The 21,073-nt window shown below is 46.1% G+C and overlaps 2 protein-coding genes and 1 long non-coding RNA gene across 5 annotated transcripts in view; 1 reads left to right on the forward strand and 2 right to left on the reverse strand.

Annotated features, from left to right (window-relative positions):
* Positions 1–6,039, reverse strand: part of Nckap5l (NCK-associated protein 5-like) — a 35,321-nt gene extending 29,282 nt beyond the window's left edge. For 2 of the 3 annotated variants that reach the window (XM_013508476.1, XM_005411850.2), the window contains exon 1: positions 5,905–5,992. Coding sequence is in view for 1 of the 3 variants with exons in the window: in XM_005411849.1 (XP_005411906.1) it covers positions 5,905–5,955 (51 nt within the window). In the remaining 2 variants the exon portion in view is untranslated. Of the gene's footprint in view, positions 1–5,904 lie in introns of all 3 variants that reach the window. The other variant, XM_005411849.1, reaches the window with a different exon arrangement.
* Positions 6,040–6,165: 126 nt separating this feature from the next.
* LOC106147371 lies at positions 6,166–8,850 on the forward strand. Its single transcript, XR_001232229.1, has 2 exons — positions 6,166–6,254; positions 7,928–8,850. It is a non-coding gene; the product is annotated as an uncharacterized LOC106147371 (long non-coding RNA).
* Positions 8,851–16,507: 7,657 nt separating this feature from the next.
* Positions 16,508–21,073, reverse strand: part of Bcdin3d (BCDIN3 domain containing) — a 5,356-nt gene continuing 790 nt past the window's right edge. The window contains exon 2 of the mRNA XM_005411848.2: positions 16,508–17,440. Coding sequence (XP_005411905.1) covers positions 16,796–17,440 — 645 coding nt within the window. The 3' untranslated portion in view covers positions 16,508–16,795. The remainder of the gene's footprint in view (positions 17,441–21,073) is intronic.

The raw sequence follows: 21,073 nt of genomic DNA on the forward strand, positions 1-21,073 counted from the left end.
AAAAAAAAAAAAAAAGCCCAAAGTTAGGCACGCAGGCTGACGCAGGGGCATGAGTTTGAGGCCAGACTGGGCTACATAATGAGTTCAAGGCCAGCCTGAAATACACAGCCAGATCCTGTCTCAAAAGACAAAACAAGTAAATAAACAAATTTTTAAAAAGCCCAAGGGAGACCCTCTTCACTTTCTAAAGTTCCTTCCAGCTGTGGCCATCCACAGCCTTCCTGTATGAGGAGGTAAGGACCATGCTATGGGACAAGGTATAAGGAGGTCTGGCTACGTAAATGTGGGGACTCGCATCAAAGGATGCCACTGCCTTTACCCCCTTTCTTCCCCAGGGCTGAGAGAGGCCCTGTACCCCCCCACCCCCGGCTGTGATTCAGGCACACTAGCACCACTACTCAGAAGTCAGTCAGAGCTACTTCTGCCTACAGAAGAGCTGGGTCCATTCTAGACTCTGGGAAGGGGAAAAGTCTAATCAAGGGAGAGGCAGAGGTAGGAGGACGGGCAAGAGAAGAGCCTGGGGCAGACGGGGGTAGGGTGGGTAAATGACTGCTGCAGGCAGGTTCCGGGGGTATCTCAACAGACCTCTGCACAAAAGGACCAATTATGGCCCCCACATCAAGCTAGCTGGGAGTGAGGTTAATCAGCCCCTGGGAATTCAGCTGCTGAGAATCCCAGGGCCAGACCCCAGGAGTTCCAGGGTCCCTCAAAGCCCTGTCTAGGAAAAACACCATCCATCTTCGACCCAGGTCAGGAACAGAAACCAACTCAGGGGGCTGGGGATTTAGCTCAGTGGCAAAAGCGCCTGCTTGGCAAGCGCAAGGTCGTGAGTTCGGTTCCTGGTACCGGAGAAAAACCAAAAAACCAAAAAACCAAACAAACAGAAACCAACTCAGGCTCTCAGAAGTACGTACCAGTCAAGCCCTGCAGTCAATAGCAGGAACAGCACAATGGGGTCTTCTCTGCTTTGAAATAGCTATACTTTTATTTATTTGTACTTATTGTTTAAAGTTTAGTGAGTACTAGAGAACTCCCAGAGTTTAAGGTCTAGCATACAGTTCAGGAAGCCGTGCCTGACTGGGCTCCTGTCAGCAGCTGGGTTTTTAGAAATCAGTAATAACAGCAATGCTAATTCACCTTAATAACAGCCTGGCCTCCACAGGGCTCTTTCATCTGTGTAACTCCCAGAGCTGGGAAAACAGTAATTACGGAGCAGGTGCCACACCCCAGTGATGATGTATTACTAATCTATGAGTACTGGCTGGGAAACTGAGGCCCAGGGAAAAGGCTCTCGCCTCACACTGAGCTAAGGACCTAGCTGCCAAGGGCTGCGGAGTAGTGGGGAACTAGATGTACCTGCTTCATACCAGCTATGCTGTGGGAAGATGCTGAACACAGGGGTATTCATTCCAGACCTAGGTTTTAGGAGATGAGGAAAGACACCAGGTATGTGTCCCAGGGCCCTCCCCAGGCTGCAGCAGGCCTGCTGGGGAGCTCTGGCTAAGAGTCAGGGCCTCTGTTCATCCTCCCAGGGTGAAGCGAAGCAGGCCAGAGGCTGCCTAAGCTTCTCCACCATCTCCGCGGTACACTCAGGCACCAAAGGGTAAGTGAGGGTTCAGCCTCCCGAACAGCCCCATGCTACAGGTAGAGTCTGTGAAGAGGGAGTGGGGGGCATGGGGCAGCTGGGCCGGGGGGATCAGACCAAGAACAGGTCAACAAGTGGGGATGCAACTCAGTGGCTTGCCCTGCCTATCATGCACCAAGCCCTAAATTCAATAATCAGCACTGAAAAAGAAGCGGGCCAGGGAGACTGTGCTTGAACCCCAAGCTCATCTTTATAGCCCCCATTCATCCTTGGCACCAACCCTAAAATGAGAGCCTCCCAACAGCAAGACCTCTCTCTCTCGTCCCTGCTGCAGAAGCTTTCACAGAAGGCCCATTTGACCTATCCCTCTAACAGGGCAGCATGGGAAGGGCAAAAAGTCACAGAGGATCAGAGATCTTTTCCCACTGTAGCCACAGAGGGAAAGAGCAGAGACTCAAACTAGGAGGGAGGGCCAGGTGTTGGGGTGCATGCCTGTAATCCCAGCACTTGGGAGGCTGAGACAGGAGGATCGTTGGGAGTTCGAGACCAGCCTGGGGTACAAAGTGAGCTCAAGGCCAGCCTGAACTGCATAGCGAGACCCTGTCTCAAAAAGACCAAAAACAAAAAAAAAGTCAAACTAGGAGAGAAGGATAAGATGGAGACATTTCATACTCATCCACAGACTATCAAGTGCTGAGCACAGTGGCAGATGCTGAGAACAGACACAATCTAAGCTCCAAGGAAACCCTAAGGGCCAAGCCGGGAGTAACTAGTGACCTTGTCCTCCAAGACGGTGTCAAAGGGGAAATATTAAGGGTCTTGTTCTAAGAGATTTGAAGTTCTTCTTCAGCGTGGTAGAAAACTGACCAGCATCCTTGGGAGGCCTTGGGATAATACTCCAAACCTTCAGGGGTCCTCTCTGCAATCTAGATTCAAGAACTGGCCTCTGCTTTAAATATAACCTGGCTCCCACATGAATGAAAAATAAAGGCAGAATGCTAACATATAAAACTAGTCAGAGCCAGGTGTGGTGGCGCACACCTGTAACCCCAGCACTTGGGAGGCTGAGGCAGGAAGATCGTTGCGAGGCTGAGACCAGCCTGGGCTACAAAGTGAGCTCAAGGCCAGTCTGAACTGCATAGCAAGACTCTTGTTTCGAAAAGACAAAAAAACACAAAAAATCCAAAAAAACCAAACAAAAAAAACCAACCCAACTAGCCAGAGTCAGGAGTCTAGCGTGTGATACCACCATATGAATCACTCCCCGCTCTGGACTTCAGTTCCCAGTTTCTAATGTGAGGGTATTGGACTACACTGTCTCTAGGATTTCTTCCAGCCTGTGGAAGCTCTCTGTTGTTTTGATGTGGTCGCAAATCGCAGGTCAATTTACATAAATTTGCATGTTCAATCAGAAATCCCAAACTCAAGTATAGAAAATCCAATCAGTCCATTAGTGCAGTCAGACAGGCTGGAGGCGCCTGCCAGGTTCGGATGAGGTTCGTCAAAGCAGACTGTGGTAGTAACAGTGACTCGGGGGAGGGGCTGGGGCACACGGGAGTGAGACTCAGCATTTGTTCTGAGAGCCGCAGCTCTGGTGACCCCAGAGCACCAGTAACCCCACTTTGGCTATCGGGCAAGAATCCTTTCTCCTCCTACTTCTAACGGTGCTTCTGGCTGGCAGCCTCAGAGCCACACCCCAAGAAGGAACAGCAGCCTCTGCCTAGCAACAGCTGCATCCTTCACTCTGCCAGGGATTCCACTATTGCCCACTTCTGGGAAACTGACCTCCCTGGGAGCTTCCATTACCCATTCCAAGGGCTCAGAGCAGTGAGGAAGATTTCCCTGGGGTCTAACCTAAATGCCTCCTGCTGCAACTTCCCCAGCAGCGTCCTGGAAAGAGGGTTCCCAGGCCCAGGAGAGTAGGCGGAGGGAAAAGCAGTGCAGGAGAACGTGCTGCATACCCACCCAGTCCCTGGGCCTCTCTAACCAGCACCTCTCCTTTAACATTCCTCTTTACCTGGGAGACCAAGATGAAAACAAACAAGAACAGGAGGACTGTTGGCTCTGGGGCTGCTGGAAGCAAGTCCTGACCTGGAGAGACTGACTCCTGAGAAAGCCCAATCCCCAGGAGCAACGGGGCTGGGAAAGGTGGGGTGGGGGCAGCTTCTCTTCAGTGCTGCTAGGCTGCGTGAGGGCCACAGACGGTTCCTTAGCCCCCTGCCTGGGAGCTGAGGCTGAGCGCAGAGACAGGTGGCCGGGCCAGGGAGTGGGATGGGCGATGGCAGGGGGGCCTCCCTGCCCTCTTCCCACAGGGTGGATGAGTACACTGTGCTCCCTGGCCAAGAACCTAAAACAAGTCCCAACAGCTGGGATTCAAGCTGTCTCCTGGGAACCTGCTTACCCTGCTGGCCCTTGGCTGCCTCCTCTACACTCAACCCCTCCCCAAAGGCCCAGCTCAAAGAGTGGCCCAGCCAGGATGTCTCACCAGAGGCCTTGATGGGTGGGCCAAACCCAGACCAGCAGGAGTTCAAATCTCAAGGCACTAGGAGTGTGAACTACAATGACTATTTTGAGAATACTCAGGCAGGATGAGGGATTCTGCTCCCTAACCCTAAATAACTGTGGCAACCGCCACCTTAGCTCTCCAAATAGAGCCACCCTGTCAGAGGACCTTTCTCCCTTCTAGCCACCTACCAGTCGAATCATCCAATATCAAAAAGTAAAAGGGAATTTTAGACCTTTCTAGTCCCGCTGCTAAGTTTTAAAGGTGAAAAAGACAGCCTCAGAGAGACAAATTGTCTTGGCCAAGGTCACAGAGCAGACGAGGAAGAGCAGGGCTGAGTCTACCTGCATAGGTTTCTACCTGCCCGCCAGCGAAGTACCTCCTGCTCTGCAGCCCACGACGCCTCTCTAGGTTTTCTCTCCTGAGAGGCACGAGCTGGAGAAGGATGTTGGTGGGCTGAAGCTACCTCACACATGGACCAAATTTTGGAAACAAATTTGAACTATACAGGAATACCCTCCTCAGATAGGAAGAGGTGGTTTCCCTAGATTAAGAACCCAGTGATCCCTGTTTGTTCTTAGATGTGTGTGCATAAGGGAGAGGCCAACGTGAGAAGCGAGTATTGTTCTTCTGGCCACACAAGGGGTCTGAGAGAGCCAACTGGCATGATGTCTGGAGGATAAAGTCTGCAATGAAGCAGTTGGTTTACATTCATTTTCCCCAAAAGTACTGACCACACAATGGTTAGATATCGTCCCCGTCTCCAGTGTCTCCGAAGGACCACCCGTCTCAAGCCTCTGCCTCCAACTACTTCCTCCGGCTGACAGCGTGCTTAGGCTGGAGGACCCACGGGGGAGGCGGCAGGTCGGTGACAGAGGGGGCGCCTCTACGTCTCCCACCCTCAGGAAGGCACGCCTTTAAGAAACTTGCTGGGCGGGCTCAGCTGACGAAGGTCTGAGCCGCCTGGAAAATCAGACCTGTGCGAGGTAAGGGCTCTCTGTGCCCTTGGGACAGTGCCAAGACCGGAGAGACCGAGGGACTTTGGGTCTAGCATAAAGAAAGAAGCTGCGGTGCGACAGCCTCTTTCCTAGGCGGGCTAAACCCGGGGAGTGTCGGGCACAGATAGATTCTCTGCATTCTTTTGGCACCGCAGTCAGGACACAAGAGAGCCTTTTCCGCAGGCGCTGCCCGGTTCCTACTGCCTGCCCAGCCCTCTTCAGCGCGCAGACGGCCGGGCTTCCTCCTCCTTCCCGCAGCCCCTCGAAGCCTCGGAAGGGCAGTTCCCCGAGACCAGGTCTCTCCGCCTCTCCCCGCCTCCCCCACGCCCTACCGCCCCAGGCCACGGGGACTGAAGGCGTGAGAGCGCCGCCCCAGGCTCGTTTCTGCGCCTGCGCTCGGGGGACAGGCCCCCCCAACCATGCCCCGCTAAGCCGCACCGAACGGTGGGATTCGGGTGGGGTGGGGTGGGGTGGGGTGCGCAGCTGGGGCAAGGTCAGTGCTTTCAGAGCGAGGGAGGCCGGCCACCGGAACATCCCCCACTCCCGAAAGTTTCCCTTCCGGGGCCATGGAGTGTGCGCGAGGATGGCGCAGGGGGCGGGAGGGGGTGGGGTGGACAGAGTCGCAGCCGGACCCCGGGGACAGGGCGGCGGGAGGGAGGGGCAGGCAGTGAGGTGCGGGCAGGAAGCCGTGACGCCCCCTCCGGCCCGAGGCTGCCACGAGAGCCTCACCCTCTACACTCCCCAGCCCCCCGAGCGGAGCTTATAGAGCTCCCCACCACCTCACCGCCCTTCAAATCTCAAGTAAGCCTAGAACTCACCGAAATCAGGTGTTGAGCTGGACCAGGGCGAGCCAAATCAGCCAGGTCCATGGCCGAAGATCGGGGGCGGGGGGCAAAGAAAGGGGGGTGCCGGAGCTGCCGCTTGATGTCAAGGCTTTAAAGGGGCCAGTGAGCCCCGCCCCTCACCAAGACCCCGCCTCCGTCCTCCAGCACAGCCAATCGTCATTCACGCTGGCTGCACGCTCCTCCCAGCTCCCCGCCAGATGTTCCCAGGACTAGAGCTAAATCTGCCCGGCAGGCGCGCGCCGCTTCCGCCTGGGTGGGAAGGGCCTCCCCTCCCCCAGCGAGAAAGTCTGCTGCCCGACCTGGTAAACCTCACCAATGCCCTGGTAGGGGACGCCGGGCTGGGCCAAGGGGAGCAGGGGTGGGACAGGGGCGTCCAGAAGGACAGAGAAAACTAAGTAGATAATGCGCGGGCCCGCAGGCATGCGCCTCTGCTTCTGTGGGGCTGGGCGTGCACGTGTATATGTGGTTGTGAGCGTTGGTGTTTGCAATTTGCCGTCCTGCTTACGTGTTGAGTGTAAATCCATGGGAAGAGGCTTCAGTACCTCCTTGGCCTTGAATGCTCCTGCCTTCTTCCACGATCGGGTCTTCCCAGTAATCTGGAGAACCGGTGCTAGAGACAGGCACCACTTGGAGGAGAGTAGTGTCGGCCTTTTTTTCTTCATTGTTTAAAAGAGAGGAATGCAGTATAGAAATTGTGGCCACTTGCTGTCTGTGGGGGTTCTAGTTGGAACCACCTGCGGTAAAGAGGAAACAAGCTCAACAACCCACCCAGGCCCCTGCAGAGGCTTGAGCACCCTTCAATACTGTCCTCATTGGTCTTTGTTTGTTTTTCTGTTTTTCTTCCGGTACCAGGAATCGAACTCATGACTTTGCACTTGCCAGGCAGGCGCTCTTGCCGTTGAGCTAAATCCCTAGCCTCCTGTTCTCATTGGTCTTTAAACATCAGTTTGTCAGAATATATTATAATCTTCACTAAACAAATTGTACTGATTGGCCCAGTTATGTAGGTTCAGAACTAGGTTCTTCAGGGAAATACAAAGACACTAGACACCAGGCACGGTGGTGCACGCCTGTAATCCCAGCACTCGAGAGGCTGAGGCAGGAGGATCCTTGCGAGTTTAAGGCCAACCTGAACTGCATAGTGAGACCCGGTCTCAGAAAGACAAAACAAAAACAAAAACAAAGAAACACTAGACAGTAGTGTCTGCTTATTTTATTAAAATTGCTTCTTTTGTAGGTATACACAGGATGTGACTTAAATAAATAGTCCAATAAAGGAACATAAAAAGTGAGGGAACACTGGATGGTCACACTGATTAGGATTAAGAGTTCCTCTCTGAAAGAGGCTTCTTATTTAAAGTGGGATTTAGGTGGGGTGTGGTGGTACACACTTGTAATCCCAGCACGCTGGAGGCTGAAGCAGTTCAAGGCCAGCCTGGGCTCCATAGTGAGTTCAGGAGCTGAAGAGACTGCTTTCTGTTGTGAGACCCTGTCTCCAAAAAGTGGGTAGGATTTGAAATTTGAGTAGGATCGAGGCAGGTTAAGGACAGGAGAATCTGAAAAGAGGAAGTTATCAGCATGGGCCAGTGTTCAGGGTATACTGGTATGCTGTGTGTGGTGGCGCATGCCTGTAATCACAGCACTGGGGCGGGGAGTGGTGCGCAGCTGAGGCAGGAGGATCATTTGGAGTTTGAGACCAGCCTGGGTTACAAAATGAGCTCAAGGTCGGCCTGAACTGCACGGTGAGACCCTGTCTCAAAAAGAAAAAAAAAAGGACATATTGGTAGAGTGGGAAGTGACAGAAGTTAACGCAGGAGGTTTTGTATGGAATTGAAATGAGGATATAGATTTGACAGATGAAAAAATAGTCATTTTAGGTTCTTGAGCCCAGGAGTAACTTGATAAAAACTGTCTGAGGACAGCCGTTAGAGCCTAAAAGATGACATGATGTTTACTCTTGCCAACTCTCAAAAAAAATTTTTTTTTTCTGGTACAGGATGAACCCAGGGCCTTCACACTGAGATTTTGTTATGTTGAGGCAGTGTCTCGCTAAGTTGGCCAGGCTGGGCTTGAACTTGGATCTTCCTGCCTCAGCCTTGCAGAGTGCTGAGATTACACCTGTGTGCCTCCATGCCCAATTCAATTTTTTGTGTGGGAGAGAGCTGAACAGACTGCCTTCTGTAGCAGAAGTCAGTGACCTTTGAGGATGTGGCCGTGAACTCCACCCAGGAGGAATGGACTTTGCTGAAGTCTTCCCAGAAGAATCTTTACAGAGCTCCGACCTTCTAGAACTTGGCCTCTGTAGGTCAAAAATGGCAGTACCCAACCATTGAAGATAATTTAAAAAATCTCAACAGAAATCTAAGATGTCGAGTGCTAGAGAGATTCTTTGAACATAAAGTAGACAACGTGGAAAAATGTTCAGCAAGACTCCAGATCATAGAGTGAACAAGAAAAACTCTAGGGTAAAATGACGGAAAAGCCACATGTATAGAGAAGTGTCCAGTAGTCTTTGTTTCTGAGGGACATCATAATTAACCGTGGACATAGGCCATCTGCGTATCAGGACTGTATAGACAGGCCCCTTGAATGTAAAAAATGTGATAAAACTTTTAAGTGGCCCTGTGACCCTTGAAATTATGAAAGGACTCACATTGGAGAATCATACCTCACATGTACTTAACTTTGGTATAACTATTTCAGTCAACTGGAAAATTTCGTTTTTGTTTTTTTTCAACTGAAAAACTTTGAGCTTTAATAGGTATCGTATAACATTTTACTGCTTTGGGAACAGTTCAAGGATCTTCAGCCAGTTTGCCTAAGCATTGCCTAAGCATTCTCAGATTTTAGTTTCATATTTTTAAAGTGTGCTTATGATAACTTTATAGATGATTCATTAAATCCATTTTGAGTATCTTGCATTATTTAGTATTTTCATAACTAAAAATCATAGTAATAAGTGAAAAACAACACTGAGAATGAGTGTTTTAAGCCTCATGGAAGACAAAGGAATTATGGAGCAATCAAATAGTAACTAATCCTTTAGCTCCTGTCACTGAGAATGAAGGTTTTTTGGTTTTTGACAGTAGAATAATTACAATTTTATTACTTGACTGGATCAAACACCCTCTGTCCAAAAAGAGCCAATGATGGACATATTATTAACAACATAAATTTTAGGTTTCCTTCACATTGGGTATAGCATTATGCTCTTTATATTACTTACCTTCACAGGTTTTTCTAGACAGAGGAACTTTTATGGCACACTGAAACGGTTACAACCGATATTTTTCTTGTATAGTTCTCATTCACAGGGTTTCATTCTTACATGTGGGCCAACTAAAGATCTTTGCACATCTCTTCTACTAATGATGTTTTTCTCCATACTGTGTTCTTTTAACTCTGTGAATGGAACCCAGGGGCTAGAGGCTTTCCCGCAATCTACCCTAAAAGGATGTGCCCCTGTTAGGCATTGTCAGGTGGACTATGGTGGTTGTGGGGTAAAGAGGCCTTCCACATTCTATATTTAGGGTTCCTGGTGAGCATGAGTCCTTATGATTTTGCAAGTAACCATAGCTCCTGGAGACTCTCCCACATTTCTCACATGCACAGTGTCCATCCCCACTGTGAGTTTTCCCACGTCTTAGCTCTCAGAAAGCTTTCCCACATAGCTCACACCCAAAGGTTTCTCTCCATTGTGGTTTCTTTCATGTATTCAAAGAGTACTGGCACAAATGAAGGTTTCTGCAGTGCTTACATACAAAAGGTTTCTCTCCAGTGTGGATTCTTTCATGTATTTCAAGGAACTGAACACTGGAAGGATTTCCCACATGGCCGGCATATATATATGGTTTTTCTCCAGTATGAATAGTACATGTCTTCTTTGATAGTAGGTGGAACAAGTGAAGGTTTTCCCACACTGCATACCTGCAAAAGGTTTCTCTCCAGTGTGAGTCCTTTCATAATTTCAAAGGTCATAGGGCCACTTAAAAGCTTTATCACAAACATTGCCCTTTCCTCAAGTCATTACAAAACAAGCTAGGCCTCTTCAGTGTCTGGAGCTGTGAACTGTGTAATGAACCAGTTCAGTGTACGGCCTAACTGGTAGATGATCTCAGAGAACTGCCCCCTCACTGCTCACATCAGCAATTTGAATGGGGTGCTAGGTTCAAGTACTGTGTTGGGGCACTTTATTCCTTAAGAGTTGACACAGCTATTTAGCTACTATGTTACACTGGCTGATTAACCCAAGTTTATTTTTTTTTAACCCACGTTTAGAACACCTTATATCAGGCATCTGGCTGACAAATAGTCTCTCAAACCATTTTAATCTGGCTCCTCTCCAGGTTAGGTTAACTCCTAAGCACAATCTTGATGTCCTTCCTGCTTGGTAAGAGGAAGAAAGGCGCTGATTAGCCTGGGCAACTTAGCAAGATCTTGTGTCAAAATAAAACAGTACAAAGGACTGGAATGTAATTCAGTGCCTCTGGGTTCAACAAGGGAAGGAGCTGGTTAATATTTGGTGCATTTACTCAATAGGAATAGATCCTTGCTACTGCTGCCTAATTCTACAGGGGACAATCATGTTCTCTGGAATCTGCTAGCATTATCAGTAATGTGCTTTGAAACCCCTTACCTGGCATAGATAGAATGGATCTGCTCAGGTCTTTGAGCCCTTTCTTCATGCCTGTGTTCAAAAATATTTGTATTAAGCCTATACTGTATGGCAGTTACTATGCAGATAGAATTAGGTAAGTAATTAAATTCATATAGGGTGGGACATGCAATGAGACTGCAAAGGTAAACACTGCAAAGATCATACTTCATCCTAAAAGCAACCAGTGCCTTTGAGCTGTTTTAAGCAGTGGGTGACATAATTAGTTTTGCATTTTAGAAAGATCATTGTAGTTAGTGTGGAGAAGAGAAAGTAAAATTGAAATCAGAGACACCATACAGAAAGTTTTTTATAGTAACTGAGGAGAAAAATGAGAAATGATGTGATGTGGACTAAGAACATGATAGAGGAGATATTCAGGAGGGACCTTCAAGAAATAAATAGCAGTAGAATCCATAGACCTTGGCATCAGAAGTAGGGGGAAGCAAGACAGCTAAACTAAGACTTCTGGGATGGGTAATTTACAGGTAGCAAGATCACTAACTGAAGCCAAAAACACTGGAGAAAAGGTTTGGGAGATAATATGTTCACTTCCAATCAAGAAATCAGAGCTTCTAAACTGTTGTGCCTCAGGAAGAGGTTACAGATATGCTCTACACTGATCTCATTTCTTCGTGTAGCCCAGTCTCCTGGAGACAGAAGTCTTGCTTATGGTGGAGCACATCATTCAATGTAGAAAACGCTGTCATTTTCTGTAGTCAGGAGTGGTGGTGCACACCTGTAACCCCAGCACTCAGGAAGCTGAGGCAGGAGGATCACTGAGTTCAAGGCCAGCCTGAACTACATAGTGAGACCCTGTCTCAAAAACAAAAGCCAAACTGAACCAAAACAAAACAACCCCCTCATTTTCTACGTGTGTCATGATGTGGAAAAGGCTGGGAAGCACTCTTGTAGGCTGCTGGATAAATAATTCTGAAGCTCAGCAGGGGGATCTGTACTAAACAGATTTTGTTTTGTTTTGGTTTTTTTTTGGGTACCAGGAATCGAACTCAGGACCTTGCGCTTGCCAGGCAGGCGCTTATGCCACTGAGCTATAGAGCTATATCCCCAGCCCCAGATTTTGTTTTGTTTTGGAGGCAGTCTCATTACATAGTGCTGGCTGGCCTTGAACTTGCTTATGTAGCCCAGGGTGGCCTCAAACTCACCATGATCCTCCTGTTTCAGCCTCCTGAGTGCTGGGATTACAGGTATGAGCCACTATGCCTGGCTGTACTAAAGAGATTTGTGAGTCATCAAAACATTGCAGATTACTGAAGCCACAGGATGGAAAAGAGAGAAAGGCTAGACCACCACCAAGGAATGCCAACATTAGATAGGAATCTCCAGAGAAGGAAAATTGGATGGTGCTCGCACTAGAGCCCAAGAAAGGTTAAATAAACAAATAAAAAACCAGTACATAGTTCCCACTACTACTGAGATGAAGTTAAATCAAGACAGACATCCTTGCTGACTACTGCCACATGTTACTGGAGACTTTGGTAAAACCAGACTTTTTTTTTGAGACAGGGTCTTTCCATGTAGTTCAGACTAGCCTTGAACTCACTATGTAGCCCAGGCTGCTCTTAAACTCGAGGAGATCCTCCTGCCTCAGCCTCCTTAGTGCTGGGATTACAGGCATGCAAATTAATGAAGACCATAGTAAGCATGGAGATAAGGTATTTAAACTCTTCCAGGAAGTTTGGCTATGCTGTGAGGGGGGAAAAAATAGGCAGGTAGATGGGTGGGGCAATAGAGGATGAGTTATTTTACAAAGTTATTTTTATTTTATTTATTTACTTATTTAGTCTTTTTGAGACAGGGTCTCATGCAGTTCAGGCTGGCCTTGAACTCACTTTGTAGTGCAAGCTGGTCTCAACCTCATAGCGATCCTCCTGCCTCAGCCTCCCGAGTGCTGGGATTATAGGCATGCACCACCACACCCGGCTTTCTGCAGTTACTTTCTGTGAATGTCTTTTCTGACAGATTTTGAGTATTTTATAATAAAATTAGTTCTTTGTCATATACACTGCAAATAGTTTTCCTAGTTAGTAGTTTGTCAAGCAACTTTATTGGACATTTCTTTTTTTTTGCCTTAAACTTACTTTTTTCTTTATGGCTTTTAGATTTTATTTGTAAAGTACTTCATTTTTTAAAATTGCTTTTATTCTCTAGTATGTTTATGGTTTTCTCTTTACTTATAAATATTCCACCCAAAATCCAGTTAAGGGGCCAAGATCATCATACTTCCCGTCCAGAATGACAGCCACAGCTCACATCAGTCCATCCTGTCTTTCTGAATGTGCAAAGACCCAGGCCTGTGTCCTTTCCTCCAGAGAATGTTCTCTGGTTTGTTGTTCCATAAGCTATATTCCTTACAAACTCAAGTCCCACATACTCCAGAAAGTCTTCCATGCCAATGCAGCCCAAAGACTTTTCCTTTTCTAAAGCTCCAATGATCACTTATCTTGTATAAGCCTCTTTTCTCAATTTTAACCTATTTGTGAATGAATGGTATCTAATCTTTAGAAATCTGGGGTTATTTAATCTACTTTCTCTCCTATTCCTATAGCAGCTAAAAGCACATCAAGTATATGAAAGGAATTGGACACAGTTTTTTGGTGGCCTTATGTTGAGCGACATCCCCCCCCCCAAGCCCTTTTTATAATTATTTTTACATTTTGAGACAGGGTCTTCCTAAGTTGCTGGCTTGGAACTTGCCATCCTCCTACCTCAACCTCCCAAGTAGCTGGTATTACAAGTGTGTGCCTGGCCACAATTCTTAATTTATTTTGGTGGTTCTGGGAATTGAACACCATCAGAGTTACATCCCAAGATCTTTTTAAAATTTTGCGGTAGGGTCTTGCTAAGTTACCCAAGCTGGCTTAGAACTTAGGATCTTCCTGCCTTAGCCTCCCAAGGAGCTAGGATTACAGGCATGCCCCATGGCACCTGACTCACAATACTTCTTAATTTACCATGAAAATGCACTAGCCACATGTAGCTGATGAGCATCTGAAGTGTAGCTGGTCCAATGGAAATGCACTGTAAAATATAAAATGCATACCTGATTTTACACTTAGTATATAAAAAAAGTATCTCATTTTTATATTGACTGCATGTTGAAGTAATATTTTGGAGATACTAGAATATACTTTTTAGACTTGATCTTAGCCAAAAGGCCAAGAACTGATTGCACAAAATATATTTTTTAAAATGTTAAAGTCTGCCCAGAGTCATTCTCTTATTTTTTACCCATCAAGAAGGCTCATCATGCTTGGTATTGACACCAAGGTTAGGCTGATTTAAGGGTAAGATGATCTTTCTTGCAGCCAGAGCTATTCTCACTATCTCCAGGGCTCTAAAGGCCACTGTGCAATCATTATCTTCTTGGTATCAGGTCTTCATCTTTCTGAGCACTAATTACACATTTTCTTCTAAACCGCTGCAGACTTGAAATATGATGGTTTCTCCCAACAGGCCAGGTAACTGCTTAGTCAACAGAATGTTACTAGGGAAGAGGTCAGATTCAGATGCTAAAGCATTTCCCAAATTTTTTGGTGGTTCAGGTTTTCTCAGTTAACCATGCAGACAGAGCCTCTGCATATCCCTTTGGTCACTGGGACGTGTTTTGTTTTGTTGAGATAGGGTCTCACCATGCAGTCCTGGCTGGCCTCAAATGCATGGTGATCCTCCTGCCTCAGCCTTCTAAGTGCTGGGATTCCAGGCATGTGCAACCACACCCATCTCTCTGGGGTCATTTTCTGCCATCAAGTGCTTGGGGCAGGTGTCATTTGGCCTTGTAAGCCAGTCTTCTAGTACTCAAGAGTCCCTGTATTGGTTTCCTTTTACTGCTAGAACAAATCACGACAGTCAGTGCTTAAAACAGCACAGGTTTATTCTCTCAGTGCTGGAGGCCAGAAATCTAAAATCAAGGTGTTAGCGAGTTGTATTTGGTTCTGCTGTGAGATACTGTTCATAGCTTCCAGGGATTGGTACACAGACATCTCGGGGGTCCATTACTCAGCTTACCACAGCCCCATGCACATATATTTTCTTGGTCTGCCTTGGCAAGGGTAACAGGACAGAAAACCCAGTAAGTTTTTAAAGTGTTTCTAAAATGAGGTCTTCAGAGGATGCGTAAGTTCATCTCCGTAATCACTGGTAAGCACTCTGAGAACTGGCTCTATATCCTTTAGCTCTATATCCCTTCCTCACAACATTGTTTTCTTTAAAATGCCATGCAGCGCTGAAGCTGAACTCCTTATTACTTCCTCATCCTGAAAAAACAAATTGTTAGGGTAGTAAGATGCATGCTTTCTGTGAGGTTTTTTTTCCTCAAAAAAAGTCTTTGGCCTCACAGGCATGAATATCTGCAGCATGCATACGGAGTATCACCACAAGATAATACAAGCTTATTTTTATTTAACACTATATTCTGCAAAATCTTTCACTTCTCTTATCTCATTTGGGTACAGGAAAAGAAAGTTGTTATTTCAGTTGTACATGAGTAAACTGTGGCTACAAGGCAGGGAATGGATTGGAAGTAGGCGGCTTAACACGGAAACCAGCCACATGGATAGAATGAATGGGACTTACATGTTATCGGTAGAATTTGGTGGATCTGTGACCATTTCAGTGTGGGGAATATGAAGGAAGGGTCAACACAGGTTTTTTAGCATAAGCAATTAGTGTCACCAACTGAGATAGTATTAAGTTTGGAAAGAGGATAATGAATTTGCTTTGGGGATATGCTGTATTTGAGATGCCTAAGAACTAGTTAGGAGGATTATAATTATAAGACAGGGGGCTGGGGATATAGCTCAGTGGTGTGGTGCCTGCCTGGCAAGCGCAAGGTCATGCGTTCGATTCCTGGTACCCCCCCCCCAAAAAAAATTATAAGACAGGAAAAATATTAGTCTGGAATCATGGACCAGGGCTACCAATATATTTAGGAGTGTTAGTATGTAAGTGTTAAAGACATGAGAGTGGAAGAACTCACCCCAGGAAAAATATGTAGAAGCCTAGATGGAACCCTGAAAAACCCTAAGGATTCCAAGTGTTACCTATTTCTCTTTATATCAGAATCATAAGGTAACTGTTAAAAAGAGTCCTCATTAGGAATGTAATTAATGGCACAGAAAATAGTTACACGTAAATAGTTAGAATGATTTTATGTTAGGTATCTTTTACCATAACACAAGAATGCAATAAAATAGATTCCTAAGCCTTACTGCACACCTGAATTACCATCCTGGGTTCATAATTTAAAGCTTTTAAACATCTTTTAAATGTTAGTGCACACATCTTTTCTAGTACCTCTAAGTACTGAGCCCAGCCTGGGCATGTTAGAGACTTGACATGCTCTAGAAAGATAAGATGCTTTTCCTACTACCCACTTTCTTCATGTCAGACTGGACTGTGAGGTTTTGCTCAAAAGCAGGCCCAAAAAACACCTGGGGAAACAAGATCAGATATAAGGAGATCAGGGAACTGACACATTCTTTTCGTTGTTGTTGCTGGTATTGGGAATCGAACTCACACTTGCCAAGCGGGCACTGTGCTGATGAGCCATATCCTTGGTCCCAAGGGATGACACATTCTAAAATTAGCCTCATCTTCGTAATATCCCCCAAAGTGCCAAGTATGGTGGTGTACATCTGTAATCCCAGCACTTAGGAGATTGAGGCAGGAGGATCACCATGAGTTTGAAGCCAGCCTGGACCACATAGTGAGTTCAAGGCCAGCCTACACTACAAAAAGACTCAAAAACAAAAATAAGCGCCAGGTGTGTTGGCACACATCTGTAATCCCAGCAGCTGGAAGGCTGAGGCAGGAGGATCATTGCGAGTTTGAGACCAGCCTGGGCTACAAAGTGAGCTCAAGGCCAGCCTGAACTGCAGAGTCAGACCCTGTCTCCAAAATGACAAAAACAAAACAAAACACCCCAAAGGCTGGAGATGTGGCTCAACAGTAAAACACGTTTAGCATTCACAAGGCTCTGGGTTCCAATCCCCAGCACTACAAAGCAATTCATCCTCGTCAGGGGTTGTCCCAGCGGGGACTAGATAACTGATTCTTTTTGTTGCAAGCCTTGAATATTTTGCTAGAAGTTTCTGTGAGGCTTTGAACTGTCTGTTGCAAAACAGTGAACATATTTCTCAGTATAAAACACTTTCAACTTCTCTTTCTTGGTTTTCCCGCCCTATCACCTCATTGCCTGCAGAACCTTAATCTGTTCCTTTCTTTCTCTTCTTCTATCAGTGACTCAGGGATCGGATGAGTCTCTATGGTATGTTTTGCCCTGAAGAGCAGGAGGCTTCGGTCCCAACTGGTATTACCAAAGCAGCACACTAATTCCATGCCGTGATCCTGGGTCAAGATCTGTACAATCTGACTTGCCATGTCACCCCGGATGGCAAGTGAGCGGAAGTGGTCAAAATCATGGAGTCCCAGCTTTCGGAGCCGCCTTGCAGCTGCCCGGTAACACTTCCAAGGCTGAGGCTCCACAAGGAGGTAGCGGCAGAGAGAGGAAAGATGGGCTAAGAATTCCCATAAGCCTTGGTCCCCATGATTCAGATGAATCCACATAGTTATCGACATGCAGAAGCCAATGTCAAAAACCAAACATCCAAATTGGCTTAAGAAAGAACTCAAGAGAACCTTCCGGGTCCTTTGATTCATGAAGTCCAGGGTGATAAAGGTCAAGGCATCAGGAAAAGGACATTCTTTTTCAGCTCGTTCTACCAGGGCTGGATCTATGTCACAGCAGAGGAGACGGAGTTCTCTGGAGGCATCTGAGCAGGTCTCCCCATCGTGTAGGGAAAGGAAGTGTTTGTATAGAGCCACACTCAGATCCTAGAGGAATCCAAAAAAGCTTTGTCATTGCAGTTCTCAACCAGTGAATGGAAGAGAAAGTTACCTCACATCCTCTGAGCCTGCCACTTCACCTTTGGCTTTATAGGATGTGCAACTCCTAAACTGTAGGCAGAGGAGTTGTAGTTTTTCACGAGCAGATTCTCAGCGCCCTCCAGGGGCCACAGGCTGTAATGCACCATCCCTACATTTTCCAGACTTAGCAAAGAAGCTTCAGGCACTATTTTCCTTTGTAAGTAACATGCTGGTAAACACATCTTTTTCTGGGTTCCTCAGACTCAAGGGAGAAAAGGCATAATCGGTAGCTCTCAACAGGGAGGTGAGGAATTTTATGTCACCGGATGAAAACCTGTTTCTCAGCCTATGGTTGGGAAAGTCTGGATTCCAAAAAGTTTTCAATCAACCTTCATCCCATGGCTTTCAATTTTATTATATTTTACCAACTCCTTCTGAGACATTCTCTACTTCTATAGCTATCACTAATAAAGGTCACTAGTGAACTTTATGGCCAAATCCAATGGTTTATGATTTTCTTCATCTTAGCATCCTTTTGACTCTTAACTGTCATCATCTCCTTTTTCTTTGATTTCTTTCACCATTAAAACTAACTTTAGTTAAGGGCCAGGGATATAGCTTAGTGGCACAGTGCCTTGCTTGGCAACTGCTAGGTCCTGATTTCGATTCTCAGTATCAAAAAATAAAAATAAGAGCTGGGCGTGGTGGTGCACACCCATAATCTCAGCACTTGAGAGGCTGAGGCAGGAGGATCGTTGTGAGTTTGAGACCAGCCTAGGCTACAAAGTAGCGCAAGGCCAGCCTGAACTGCATAGTGAGACCCTGTCTCAAAATGACCAAAAAAAGAAAAAAAACAAACAAAAAAAAACCCCAAAAAACCACTTTGTAAGCCAGGCATTGTGGCGCACACCTGTAATCCTAGCACTTGAGAGGTTGAGGCAGGACTGTTGTGAGTTCGAGACCAGCCTAAACTACACAGTTAGACTGTCTCAAAACAAAACAAAACAAAAACCCTAACTCAAATTTGTGTTGTTCTATAAGACATTTTCCATCTGCCTATTCATTGCTTCTGCAACATTCTGTGCAGGTGAAGGAAGGCACACTGAAAACCACTCCTATGTCTAGTAAATAGTAATATAGACAAACGTAACATAGTCATGAAAATGGAAAAGCAAAGAGTACTTTGAAATAAAAACTCAGCCTGGTGTGGTGGTGGCACATGCCTGTAATCCCAGTACTCAGGAGGCTGAGGCAAGAGGATCATTGTGAGTTCGAGACCAGCCTGGGTTACAAAGTGAGTTTAAGGCCAGCCTGAACTGACCCTGTCTCAAAAAGACAAACAAAACAAAACAAAACAAAACAAAAAAAAAAAACATAGCAAACCTGGCGTGGTAGTGCATTCCTGTAATCCCAGCAGTGAGGAGGCTGAGGGAGGATTACAGGGAGTTTGAAGCTATCGTGGACTACACAGTGAACTCAAGGCCAGCCTAAATTACATAGCAAGACCCTATCTTAAAAAAAAAAAAAAAAAAAAAAAAAAAAGCAATGCAGCACTGAAAAAAAAAGCATGTCACAGGGCTAGGGGTGTAGCTCAGTGGTGGAAAGTTTGGCCTCCACACTCAAAGCTTTGGCTTCAGTCCCCAGCATTATTTAAAAAAAAAAAAAAAAAAGTGACACAGATGTTCTTCAAATAAATGAAAAAGTCCAAAATAATGTGCTATTATTTGTAAAACTAAAAGAGGGAATACTTACATATACATAAATGCGGAGTATACGTGGGTTAGAAACTCACTGGTGCCTCTATGGGAAAAAGGAGGGTAGGGGTGGGAATAGAGACTTACTGTTTTCACTGGTCATCCCTTGTTATCCATGGAGAACTGGTTTCAGGCCTCTTGACAGTAACAAAACCAAAGCAAGCTCAAGTCCCTTAAATAAGATGGTGTAGTGTCTGCAAATAACCTATATATATCTAATCTAGTGTGTTACCCCTGGATTATTATAATATCCACCACCAAGTAAATCCTATGGAAGTAATTCTGGCTGTATTGTTTAGGGATTAATGACAAGACAAAAGCTGGCACATGTTCAGTACAGTCAATTTTTTTCAAACACTTTCAACTCATAGTTGGTTGAACCTACAGATAAGGAACCTAGGATATGGGAGACCAACTATATATATGCTTATATTTTGAATTTTTTTGCTTTATCAGGTATAAATTTGCTTCAAGTGCAAAAATAGAAAGTTCTTTAAAATGTACAGTTATAGCAGGCATGGTGGTGGCATGCCTGTAATCCCAGCACTCTGGCAGGATGAAGAGGATTCCACATTTGAGCCCGGGCTGGGTAGCTTAGCAAGACTATCTCAAGCCGGGCATGGTGGCGCATGCCTGTAATCCCAGCACTTGGGAGGCAGGAGGATCACTGTGAGTTGGAGACCAGCCTGGGCTACAAAGTGAGCTCAAGGCCAGCCTGAACTGCATAGCCAGACCCTGTCTCAAAAAGACAAGACAAAAACAAAAACACCTCTATCTCAAAATAAAAACTAAAAAAAGGCTGGGATGTAGCTCAGTGTGAAGGCCCTGGAGTTCAGTCCCCAGTACCCCCCCAAAAAAGCTTTTCCATTGATTTCCTCTATCACCACAGTGGAGAAATGTCTGCAGGGGACACTTGGACATCCACCTAATTCCAGTTTTATGTAACCTACTGTTCTCCTCCTCCTTATTAGCTGTGATCCTCAAGTTTTCAGTCCTCCACCAAAGTCTCTTCTGCTAACGACCATCAACACACTAAAATTCTTCACACTCCCTCCAGGTCCTACTCTGCAGCGATGAAGATGTGAAGTAGGGCTAACTTTGTGTGTGTGTTACTGGGGACTGAACCCAAGGTCTCTGCAACTGAGATAAATCTCCAGCTTTTTGCTTTATTTTAGTTTTTTGAGAGAGGGTCTTACTAAGTGGTGAAATTACTCAGGCTGAGCTCAAATTTATGATCCTCCTTGGTCAGCCTCTCAAGAGTTCTGGAATTACAGCAAGTGCCACCAGGCCCAGGCCAATAAGAGAACTTTTTGAAGCATTTGCAATCATAGGGTAAGACTGCCAGTCCCCCTAGGAAATCCTGTGGCTATAAATGAGACATTTTTTTTATTTTGCATGTAGTTTGACTACAATCATTGTATGCCTAAAATGGTAGCAAAAAGAGTGGCAATGGGCCGGGGAGACAGCTCAGCGGCACAGTGCCTGCCTGCAAGCGCAGGGTCCTAAGTTACATTCGCAGCACCAGAAACAAAAAACAAAAAGAGTGGCAAGGCCTCCCTCCAGCAGAATGCTGTTTTCTTTCTCATTCCTCTCCAGTGTTCTGGGTTGTACTCTGTCAGCCCACTGCTTTTTATTTTTTTATTGTACCGGGAATCAAACTCAGCACTTTGCGCTTGCCAGGCAGGCGCTTATGCCGCTGAGCTATATTCCCGGCAGCCCACTGCTTTTTAAATACACATGCACTTGGTCTGCGGTCCATTCTGGTCTGTATATGGGTGGTACACATAAATCTTAATTCCAGGAGTGGCCGGGCGTGGTGGCACACGCCTGTAATCACAGCACTCGA

This window comes from Chinchilla lanigera, unplaced genomic scaffold, assembly GCF_000276665.1.
Source record: "Chinchilla lanigera isolate Chin_1 unplaced genomic scaffold, ChiLan1.0 scaffold00146, whole genome shotgun sequence".
NCBI classification, from domain to species: Eukaryota; Metazoa; Chordata; class Mammalia; order Rodentia; family Chinchillidae; genus Chinchilla; species Chinchilla lanigera.